This window comes from Protobothrops mucrosquamatus, unplaced genomic scaffold (assembly GCF_001527695.2).
Source record: "Protobothrops mucrosquamatus isolate PMUCROS unplaced genomic scaffold, P.Mucros_1.0 scaffold2338, whole genome shotgun sequence".
NCBI lineage: Eukaryota > Metazoa > Chordata > Lepidosauria > Squamata > Viperidae > Protobothrops > Protobothrops mucrosquamatus.
In genome coordinates this window covers 25,804-37,659 of record NW_015388420.1, presented here as the reverse complement: position 1 = coordinate 37,659, position 11,856 = coordinate 25,804, and the positions used below count along the sequence as shown (strand labels likewise).

Genomic DNA, 11,856 nt, shown 5'->3' with positions numbered 1-11,856 from the left:
GGCGAACTAGGCTTGCAAAAGTTGGCAACTTCCTGTCACTCCTTCTGCGGCCTTCCCGGAATTCCAGGAAGTGCCATCTCAGGAAGCTGCTTAACTCTCTGTTCCCCAAAAAACGGTGTCTCGCCAGTCTCCGGTGTGATGTTTCAGCCTCCCTCTTTCAGCCCGCAGCCACTATCTCCTCCGAGGCAAATGTTTTGGGATCTTCTTCAAGTCAACGTTTGTAGGCACAACATTTGGGGTTTCCTTGTTCCCCCCAAGGGGGTGTGAATTTGCACGGGGGGGCGGGCTTTCTTCACTCGAGGGACTGGCTAGAAGCAGCATTTTTCCACCTTGGCAACTTTAAAACGGGTGGACTTCAGCTCCCAGAATTCCCCAGCCCTCAGATCAGTTGTCGCTTTAATCGTCGTGCCGTCTCGTCCAGGGCTTTTCAACCTTTTCACCCATTGTACCACTTTTAGGATATGGCAACATCCGAGTGCCACCAGTCGCATAGCAAGGTGTCAAAAACTTGACCCCCCCCAAAAAAAGTGATAAAGTACAGGTAGTCCTCGACTTATAACAGTTCACTTAGTGACTGTTCGAAGTTACAATGGCACTGAAAAAAGTGCCCCCCAAGCCACAGCCGAGCAAGACACCTGCCTGCCCGCCCGGCGGCGCTCTTCCTCCTGTCCGAGGTTTTCATTGTTGTGAGCATTTCTGTTGAGGATTGGCAGCGGGGGTGGAGTGGGGGGTGTTTGGTTTCCCCCCCCGTCTGCTGGGTGGTTGCAGCAGGTTTTGGTCACTTCACATGACCCTGGGACACTGTGACCGTCATAAATATGAATCAGTTGCCAAGCATCTGAATGTAAATCACAAGACCCTGGAGAGGCTGCAACATTCCAGCTGATCGGCGCTTCTTCTGGGCTCAGCGGAAGCGCCAGGATCACCGCCGAGCTCCATCTGGAGCCTGGCGCTGATCCTGGCGCTTCCGCTGAGCCCGGACAGCCCTGCAGCTCCAGCCGTCTCTCGCTCAGGCTTGTGCGGTGCTGCCACCAGATCAGCTCATTCCCTTCCCCTGCTACCACTTTTCTAGGATGGTCGCGTACCACCTGCCAGGTGCCAATGTACCACAGGTGGTACCCGTGCCACTGGTTGAAAAGCCCTGGTCTAGTCCACATCTAAGTGGTTTATTTATTCAGCTTGTCAAGCGTTATTTTTTTCACTTAACCGAAAACAAGGTCTATTATACCGACCGCGTTCCCACCACCTATCTAAGAAGTTCCCCCAAATTCAGGGGGAATTCTGGGAGATGGCCCTCCCGTCTTAAAGGGGTTGAGGTCGAGAAAGGCCATAGTAGAGGCCGGTGAACTCCAAAATCCAGCGCCCCCCCCCGTCTTTCCCAGTTTCCTGATGTCACAACGTCGTTGTCTCTCCTTTTCGCCACAGGTCTGAGGCGGCAGCACAATGGCTTCGGTTGTGGAGCTCACCGACAACAGCCACCCCAATTCCCTTCTGATCCAGCTGAACGAGCAGCGTCTGCGCGGGCAGTTCTGCGACATCACCATCGTTGCCGAAGACACCAAGTTCAAGGCCCACAAAAATATCCTCGCGGCCTCCAGCCCGTACTTCAAGGAGGTCCTCTCCGAGGACTCGGCGTGTCGCCAGCCGAGCCAGATCCTCGAGCTTCCCGACATCCAAGCCAAAGTCTTCTCGGACATCTTGAACTTCATTTATAACTCTCGGCTCTCCGTGCCCAGTCTGGCCGTGGCCAAGGAGATTGGGGTGGTGGGCCGACGGCTGGGCATCTCCCGCTTGGAGAACCTGGATGACCCCTGGGCAGAGGTCAAGATGGACAGTCCCGGCGGAGCCTCTGCCCGAGATTGCGAGTCGCCCATCGACCTCACCTGCCCGTCCCGTTCCATGGAACCCTCCAGCCCTGTTTGCTTTCAGGATTTGACCAAAGTGTACAGCCCCGGGCAGGACACCCGCCCTGACTCTGAGACAGAAACGGCCAAGATCCTCTACACTCTGAGCTCCGTCGCGACCGTGCCCCCTGCCACGCCCTCTGATCTGACGTTCATGATGAAGGAACCCGTCGCTTGGGACCACAGCCTCTCTGGGACGACTCCTGCCACTTCCGTCGACACAAAGGATGGGGCACCGGCGTCGGCCTCTTCTTCCTCGCCCCCATCCCCGTCTGGGGCTTCCTACCCAGCGAGCAGCACTTTCTGCTGCGGAAGCTGCAGCCGCTCCTTCACGACGTCTTCGGCCCTCAGCCTCCACATGAAGCTGCACCGAACGCGCCGCTCGCTCTCCTGCCGCCACTGCGGCAAAAGCTTCATCCACATCAAGCGGCTGCAGACGCACGAAGTCTTATGCAAAGAGGTGGAGAAACCCCCCAAGGAGGAGGCTTCCGCGGACAGGGCCCCGCCCAGCCCAGAGTTACCTTCCAAGCCAACGGGAGCTGCAGCATCTTCCAAAAAGGGCGTGCTTTTCCGCCACCGGGCCTTGCCGAGGGTGGATTACCTCTCCGACCAAGACCACTTTGTCAAAGTGGTCGACGGGCACATCATCTACTTTTGCACCGTCTGCGAGCGGTCCTACATGACCCTTTCCAGCCTCAAGCGTCACTCCAACGTCCACTCCTGGCGCCGCAAGTACCCGTGCCGTTACTGTGACAAGGTTTTCGCCCTGGCGGAATACCGCACCAAGCACGAGGTCTGGCACACCGGAGAGCGTCGCTACCAGTGCATCTTCTGCTGGGAGACCTTTGTGACGTACTACAACCTGAAGACTCATCAGAAAGCCTTCCACGGCATTAATCCCGGCCTCATCTCCTCAGAGAAGACCCCCAACGGGGGCTACAAGCCGAAACTGAATGCGTTGAAACTCTACCGCCTGTTACCCATGCGCTCCCAAAAGAGGCCGTACAAAACGTACAGCCAGGCCGTGGTGCCCGAGGACCTTCTACATCCATCTCACCCTGTCCCCATGACACTGGGAGAGGGTGATTCATTGGACGGAAATTTGGTCTCCTCCCTGAGTACTAGTGACGTGGTTTCAGTGTTCACCACCAAGAACGCCTCTTTAGAATCGACAGAGGCGGAACTGGACCAGCAGCAGGAAACCACGAGCACCGAGGACACGTCCGCTCTTCCAGCTACTGGTGAGGAGGCTCGGCTGGGCAAGCCGCCCCCGTCGTTGAGCACCGAAGCTCCCACCGTCATCGCCTACGGGCACCCCACCTCTTCCGTGATCGTTCATAGCACCTCGGTGAAAGCACAGGGTCCTTCTGTGATCACATACAACAGCACGTCCGCCAGCACCCCGCTGAACGGGGGAACTCCACCGTCACTGTCCCAGTCATCCCCTTCTCCAGTTGTAACCAAACCCATTAAGAAGCAGGTCCTGAGGGAGTACATCCAGTCCCAGAAGAGGGAGGAGCAGGCGTTGGAAGAGGAGGGCAGCGAGCAGGGGTTCAAGGCGAGGGGACCACGGACTGGACGCACCATGACCTACATGGCGAAACCAGCCTGCGTGGGAGCCGCCTCCGAAAGCCGAGCCGCCCCACTCTGCCAGATCACGGTGCGCATCGGCGAGGAAGCCATCGTCAAGCGGCGGATCTCCGAAACGGACCTGATGCTTGACAAGAGCAGCCGGATCGGAGGCAGGCGCCTGGATTTCGGCCGTGATCCGGGCAGTGAGAAACCACATCCCTCCCTGCCTCCGACGCTGCACGGCAAGCATGCCGACCGGCTGTTTGCGAACGAGAGTGGCGAGGAGGACAGCGACCGCGGGGACACGGAAGACCAGCTTTGGCGCCCGTACTACAGCTATAAGCCCAAGCGGAAGGCTTGTGGCGGAGCCGGCAGTAGCGCCGGCAACGCCCTGCCGAAGATGAAGAAGTCGCGGTGGCGGCACAAGCTGCGCTCGCTGCGCTGGATGAAGCGGTCGGAGGACGCCAAGGAAGGGAGCAGAGCGGGACCCAACCATCCGGGGTCGCCTGAGGCATCCGGGGGACAGGGAACTGCCTCCGACCGGGATGAGATGGATCAGCTGACAAAAGGGGCGGGTGGGCGGGGCACCGAGTGGAAGCACGAGTGCGGCATTTGCGGCAAACTTTTCTCGGCCCTCAAGAAACTGAGGAAGCACGAACGGGTGCACGGGCGCCTCGCCAAGGATGACCAGGCCCTGGCAGTCCTGGGCACCCCCCACCGCGTCGGCCGCAAGCCCCTGGTGAAGTTTGCCTGTGCCCACTGCACAAAGGTCTGCAAGACGGCGGCCGCCCTGAGCCGCCACATGAAACGGCACGAGGGTCAGGCGCTCGAGGAGGTCCCCCTACCGGTGCTCACCACAGTCATTGCTTATTCGAAGAAGACCGGCGAGGTGCCTCTGTCTCCCTCTCCACCGGTGGTCAAAGAGGAGACCACCCAGGAAATGCAAGTGTCTTCATCCAGTGGGGAGGCGCCCGTTGGCCAAGCCGAGGTCTCCGAGGGGGGCTGTGTGGAAATGGTGCCCTGCAACGGGCACACGCTTGGCCCTCTGCCCGGAGACGGAAGCCTGTCGCAGCAAGGGGCAGGCAAGTCCCCTTTCCACGAGGAGCTGCCCGCCCACCCGCCGCCGCCACAGGCCCCCGCCGCCAGCAGCGCCCTTGCCGAGCTGCCTCCGGATCTGCCCCTCTCCCTTCAAGACCCCGTCATCTCTCACACGGGCCTGGTCCAGAAAGAGATGTTGGCCTCCCAAGAGATGGAAGGGGACCGCTACCCGGTCCAGGAGTACCCCTTACCGCTGCTGGTGCCGGGGAGTTGCCGGAGCAGGAAGGATCGGGAAGAGAAGCCCTCCTTCCTGGCGTACCCCAGCGCCATCCAGTTCAACGCCGTCGGCAAGGCCGGGAGCAGCAGCGGCGGAGAGGGCAGAGTCAGCTTCTACCCGGAGCCGTATCCGCTGATGTACGGGCACCAGCTGTTGGCCGCTTACCCGTACAACTTCACCTTGCCCGTGGCTTTGAACATGGTGGTCCCGGATGAGAAGGGTCAGCCTTTGCCCTTCCTGCCCTTCAGCTACGCCATGAACCCCTGCCGGGGCGTGGTGGGGCACGAGGGGGGCCCAGTGTCCCACGGGGGCCTGGGGGTGGGCAGTTCGGCAGCCCGGGAGAGCCGAGGGGAGCCCGCCGTGCCGGAGAGGCTGAAGAAAGGCGGTCTCCTTTGAGGGCCTGCCCCGGGGCAGGGAAGGGGCACCGGATTCCAGGTGTGGAAGACAGGCGAGGCAGGAGAATAGCCAACCTCCACTCCCCTGGGAAGGGTGTGTGTGTGTGTGCTTACGAGAACCGGTGGGGGTGAGCGCAAAGGGGCAAGTAGAAGAGAAGCCCTCCCCCCTTCTTCCTACCAGTGGCATTTTTCACGTGGGACGTGTCGTAGAGAAGACTTCTTAAAAATAGCAAAAATAGGTACAGGGTACCCTCGTTTTCCCACCCCTACCCACCCACCCCCTCCACCTGCCTGGTTCCTAAACAACCCCCCCCCCCCTATGAATGTTGTTTGTAGACACAAATAAGAGTGAATTTTGCACAAGGGACCGCTCTTCGTGGGGGCCATTTCTGCCCTGTTTCCTTCGGTTCCTGACCCCTTTTGCCCCCCTCCTCTGTACTTTTGCTGCTGGGGACTGGGGGGGGGGAGAAACAGACTAGTTTGAAAGTAGTAGCCTCTTTAATGTAGCTCCTCTCCTGCCTGTTGGGGGTGCCTGCAGACCCCCCTCTCCCCCGCCCCCCGCTGTTGGGGTGTCCTTCTGCAGACCTTCCCCTTTTCTCTCCCCCCCCCCCCCCGCTATTGGGGTGCCCTTCCTCTGCGTACCATCTTTCCTCCCGTTATTGGGGTGTCCCCCCTCTGCAGACCCTCCCCCTATTATTGGGGTGTCCCTTCTGCAGACCCTTCCCCTTTTCTTCCTGCCGCCCCCCGGTATTGGGGTGTCCTTCCTCTGCAGACCCTCCCCCTACTATTGGGGTGTCCCTTTTGCAGACCCTTCCCCTTTTCTTCCCCCCCAGTATTGGGGTGTCCTTCCTCTGCAGACCATCTTCCCCCCCACTATTGGGGTGTCCTTCCTCTGCAGACCTTTCTCCTACTATTGGGGTGTCCCCTCTGTAAACCCTTTCCCTTTTCTTCCCCCCCTGTATTGGGGTGTCCTTCCTCTGTGGACCCTCCCCGTACTATTGGGGTATCCCCTCTGCAGACCCTTCCCCTTCCCCCCCAGTATTGGGGTGTCCTTCCTCTGTGGACCATCTCCTTCCCCCCCGCTATTGGGGTGTCCTTCCACTGCAAACCCTCCCCCTGCTGTTGGGGTGTCCCCTCTGCAGACCCTTCCCCTTTTCTCCCCCCCCGCTATTGGGGTGTCCTTCCTCTGCGGACCCTCCTACTATTGGGGTGTCCCCTCTGCAGACCCCCTTTTCTCCCCCCCTCACTATCGGGGTGTCCTTCCTCTGCAGACCCTCCTAATATTGGGGTGTCCTTCCTCTGCGGACCCTTCCCTTTATTCTCCCCCCCCCCTTCCTTCAGACCAGCCCAGCTCCTCCACTTCGCTGCACAGCAGCTGGCGGAGTGGAGTGTGTGTGTGTGTGTGTGTGTGTGGAGGGAGGGGGGGGTTGTGCGTGCGGATTTGTTTTCCAACTGGCTGGATGTGATGAATCACATTTTCCTTTTGGGCAGAGGAAGGCAGCCATGGGGGAGGGGGTGGCGGGGAGCAAGGCTTGCCAAGCCCAGAGAGGAATGGAAGGACTTTTTTTTTTATGTCCACACACCCCCCCCCCACCCGTCCCACTTCGGAAAGGTGGAAAGACCCGACCGAGTTGCGTGCAGCGTCCCTCCAGCCAGCCAGCAACAGGGCATCCCATTTTTTGGGGGGGGAACAGCAGGGGGGTTATCAATAGATCCCCCATCTCTGGTGCCAGCAGCAAAAGCCCCTCCTCCCCCCTCCCCTACACCCCCCCTCCTGCACCCCCCAATATAAACGACCACGGATCAGCAATAGGTCATTTCAGCTCTACATGTAATACTGTTCTCTCTTTTTTTTTTTAAAGTAGCGTTACGTTCTGTTTTTCAAAATGGGCGGCCTGGTTTCAAATCACAGCGGGGGCAGACCTCCCCACGCTGAAAGCCTGCAAGTTGTGGGTCCCAGGAGAAAGAGAGGGCCGGTTTGTTGTCGTGGGGGCCAGCTTAAGTTTGTGTCGCAAAAACTCCCGCAGCGCAGACCCCCGGGGCGCCAGCGTTCCCCAAAATGAGCAGCCCTCCTTCCTTTGCTGCCCCCTCCCACCACCGAAATAAACCCCCTAAATATTTTAAGGGGGGGGACTTCAGCCTCTGTATTACATTCCGGGGAAAAGAGAACTTAAGTGGGAAGGAAGGAACACCCCCCCCCCCCCGGCACGGTTTTTTGGGGAAATGTAAAATTATTTTTAACTTGAGCAAAACAATCGGCCGTGTTCCTGTTAAAAAGCCGAAGCTTAGGCCCCGTTGAAATTTTTTCCAGTCTTCCTTCCTTGATTCAGAACATAAACACACACTCACACACACACCCTTCCCCGATTTCCACTGGGGAGGGTTTCCCCCAAAGGACCAAAAACGGCAACATTTCATTTTACCGTTATTTCGGAAGGAAGAATCCTACAAACCCGTTCTAAGATCAACGTTCACCGGTTGTTCTCCGTGTAAATTTTTTTTTTTATTTTAGATCCATTTTTTTCCTCTTTCTTTTTTTAAGAAGATGGAGGAGGGGACTGTCCAGACCAGGGCCCAAGGCCCTGCTGCCTAGTGGGTTATGGACATTGTAGTCTCAACCCTGGGCTAAACGTCGCAGCGCCGTTTGCGGTGGGACAAATAACCATCTTCCAAATTTAACTTTTTTGTGTCACACACACACACACCCAGCACCCGCTGCAGACAAGTCTCCAGAGGAAACCCCCTCCTCCAAGTCTTTTTCCTGACCGGCCGTTGCCGCAGCAGCATCGCATGCGTCACCGTGTACATTCCCATCGTTGTGTGGAGTGACGCGACTTGTGCGATGTTCTTTTGAAAGACCCCCTAAAGCTAAGCCTGGGAGGGGGCCATTGCCACTCCTCTTTGGTGGCAGGGGGGGGGGGGAAACCCAGATAAACCAGCATTTTGTCGCCCCTCTGGCTGCGTCCCTGGCAATCAGAGGTCCACCGCGGAGTTCCCCGGACAGTACCCTGTGTAGAATTCCCAGTGTAGAATCAGGCAGGGGAGTTGATGTCCAGGTGACAGGACCGCGACCTTTGAACCCTGTTCCACCTGCAGAATTGGGACCAGGGTACTCGGGATCACAGGGACACACCTGCCCTCCCCTTCTGTACCGTAGCTGGCTACAGGGACCTTGTAGACAGGCACGGCCGTGCACAAAACTCCCTTCCCACGCAAGGGACGATATTGTTTCCCCGACGCTGCCTCTTTGCCGCACTCCGTCGTGGCAGACGGCCCTCCCTGCTTCGCTGCTGCAGTCCCACCACACCATGCCCATTTCTGCCCATCCTTCCCCCCCCTGAACACTGAGACCTGTGGCCCCCTCCTCTCCTTTTCTGCGGCGATGAGTCTTTCCCCCCCCCCCACCGCCTGCCTTTCCAGCCCTTCGTGCTTCCAACATCTGATGCGTTCCCCGGTTGACAGCAGGCTGCACTTCGCTGCAGCAGCGTTCTCCCGCACATTTCCCGTCCTGCAGCCCCTTCTGCACTCTGCCCCCTCCCCCTTGGAGAGTGGGCTACCCAGGGCTGCCATTCTGGAATACGTTGGGGTCCTGTCCTTCTCCAATTTTCTCCTGGGATTTTTTTTTTAGGGGATGGACGGAGAGGGGTCCAAATAACGCTTGCTTGCAGGTCTGGGGTGCAGGGGCCTCCAGCTAGCTAGGTTTTAGCACACTGCTGCTCTACACAAGGAGGCAGGGGTACTTCCTGGACCCCAGTGGGTTTTTTGAGTGAGGGGGGGCTGCATTTCCAGCAGCGCACCCCTTGATTGCATCCACCGACGGGAGGGCAAGGCAGACGAGGCTGGGCTGAGCGAGAGCAGGCGCCAAAGGTATTCTGGATGGTCCTCCCGCCAGGGCAGGGGGCTCTGGGTTCAGGGGAGGGGGAGATTGGGGGGGCAGAAGGGGGAGGTCACTGACATGTACATAGTGGTCCGTCTCTCCGATCTTTTGCACTTTGTCACTGGGGGGCTCCGGTGATCGTTGACCGTTTGCTACTGAATGTAACTCGTCTTTTATTTTTATTTTTTTAGAAGCACCTCTAGCTAGTTTTATGGCACTTTAGATATTTACTGAAACTGTTTAAGGAAACTACAGAAAAGCAAAAAAAAAAAAACACAACAACACAAATAAACGAATAATAATAAAGAGAGAGAAAGAGAGAGAGAGACAGAAAGAGGAAAACAAGACCGAGACTTAGGAGAGAGAAAGAGAGAGAGAGAGCGCGCGCGAGACAGCAGGAGAAGACAACCGATAAAAATCACACGGTCGTAATCCCGAAGACGAATCGCCATTTTTTCTGCCGCTTTCCCCAGTTCTCTGTTCCCGAGTGTGACAGTGTGCGGAATCCGTTAGACAATTGCCGTATTTATCTTTCTGCATCTTTGTGTGTAACTCCAATAACTTCTTCAGAATAAAACAACAATTATATGTTGACGGTGACACACTATTGAAAAGCGAGCGCAGCCGACGACCGCTGGGTTTCCACCTTGGCACACTCCTGGGCTGGGAGACAGGAAAGACACAATGGGGGCTACACAACCCAGGTGTGCAGGGCGTGGGATTTGTGGAAAGGAGGGGAGGAAGAGGAGGAAAAGGTTAATGGCGGTGGAGTCCTGGGTGCTCTCTGAGCTTGGCGGTTTCCTTGCAGACATTTCAGGACCCAACTAGGGAACATCATCGGTTCTGGTTAACCACGATTCCTGCTAGCGTGATGATGTTACCTAGTTGGGTCATGAAATGTCTGCAAGGAAACCAGCAAGCTTGGAAACCACCAAGGACCCCAGAATCATTGTCGTTCTCCTCCTCCTCCTCCTCTCACCCTCCCTTCTAGAACTGATGATGTTCCCTAGTTGGGTCATGAAATGTCTGCAAGAAAAACACCCAGCTCAGCACCAGGGACCCCACAGTCCTCCTCTATACCCACCCCTCTCCCTTCTAACACTGATGATGTTCCCTAGTTGGGTCATGAAATGTCTGCAAGAAAGCCACCCAGCTCAGAGAGCACTAAGGACCCCCACAGTCCTCTCTACATACCCCTCTCCCTTCTAACACTGATGATGTTACCCAGTTGGGTCACGAGACGTCTGCAAGAAAGCCACCCAGCTCAGAGAGCACCAAGAACCCCACAGTCCTCCCTCCTCCTCTCTGCACACCCCATCTCCTAACACTGATGATGTTACCCAGTTAGGTCACGAAATGTCTGCAAGAAAGCCACCCAGCCCAGAGACCACCGAGGACCCCAGAGTCATTGTCCTCTTCCTCTCCTCTCCACAAACCCTCCCTTCTACTACTAGTTCCTTCCTCCCTCCCAACCTCCCTTCTCCAACACTGGGAAGTTTTTAAGAAGAGACTGGACAGCCATTTGTCCGAAATGGTCTAGGGTTTCCTGCCTGAGCAGGGGGGGTTGGACTAGATGACCTCCAAGGTCCCTTCCGAGTCTGTTATCCTATATTTTAATGATTAAGTGAAGGCAGGACAAGAAGCAACAGATGGAAACTGATCAAGGAGAAGAAGCAACCTGGAACTAAGGAGAAACTTCCTGACAATGAGAACAATTAACCAGTGGAACCACCTGCCTCCAGAGGCGGTGAATGCTCCAACACTGGAAGTTTTTAAGAAGAGACTGGACGGCCATTTGTCTGAAACGGTGTAGGGTTTCCTGTCTGAGCAGGGGGTTGGACTAGATGACCTCCAAGGTCCCTTCCATCTGTTATTCTGTTATCCCTCCCTCCCTCCCTTCTCCAACACTGGAAGTTTTTAAGAAGAGACTGGACAGCCATTTGTCCGAAATGGAACAGGGTTTCCTGCCTGAGCAGGGGGTTGGACTAGATGACCTCCAAGGTCCCTTCCAACTTCATTATTATGATTACTATGAACTTTGCCCTACAACACCTGCCGAGAAACCTAGCCCTATGTATCCCCCTCCCCACAGAGTCAGTTTTAGCGCCCGGACCCACACCTGCCCGCCTTTCAACCCGCAAGACCGGGACCTTTGCCCTCGCTCTACTCCTCCGGCAGTGTTGTTGCAACCACGAGCAAACAAGCCATTGCCCTCTCGGCTGACGGCCCTTTCACCCCCGTCGAAGCGCAAGACAGGTGCGCCTGGCCCTCCCGGGAGCCCTTTCGTTGCCAACGGTGCGGGTTTTTTTTTTTTAGTTCGTGCCTAAAGGAAGTGCGCAAAGGTGTGGGTGCAGCAAACTTGCCTGGACTTCATAAGAATGCAAAAGCACCACTCCGTTGTGATTGTAAATTGAGGATTACCTACACAAGACGTTTGTCTGAAATGGTACAGGGTCCCCTGCCCGCCGAGCACGGGGTTGGACTAGATGACCTCCAGGGCCCCGTACAGCTCTATCCTCCTCTTTCTCCTCTTCTTCATCCTCCTCCTTCTCCTTCTCTTTAAGAAGAGATTGGACCACCACTTGTCTGAAATGGAATAGGGTCTCCTGCCCGAGCAGGGGGTTGGACTAGATGACCTCCAAGGTCCCTTCCGAGTCTGTTCTCCTCCTCCTCCTCCTTTCCACAAATCCCTCCCCCTTCTAGCATTGATGATGTTACCTAGCTGGGTCATGAAACGTCTGCAAGAAGACTACCAAGCTCAGAGAGCACCAAGGACCCCCCAGTCTTTCTCCT

General features: G+C 56.8%; 1 protein-coding gene across 1 annotated transcript; it reads left to right on the top strand.

Moving 5' to 3' along the window:
* The first annotated feature begins 1,443 nt into the window (after positions 1-1,443).
* ZBTB4 (zinc finger and BTB domain containing 4) lies at positions 1,444-5,187 on the top strand. The gene has a single exon (XM_015824753.1). The coding sequence runs from the start codon at positions 1,444-1,446 to the stop codon at positions 5,185-5,187; it is 3,744 nt and encodes a 1,247-aa protein (XP_015680239.1).
* The last annotated feature ends 6,669 nt before the right edge of the window (positions 5,188-11,856 follow it).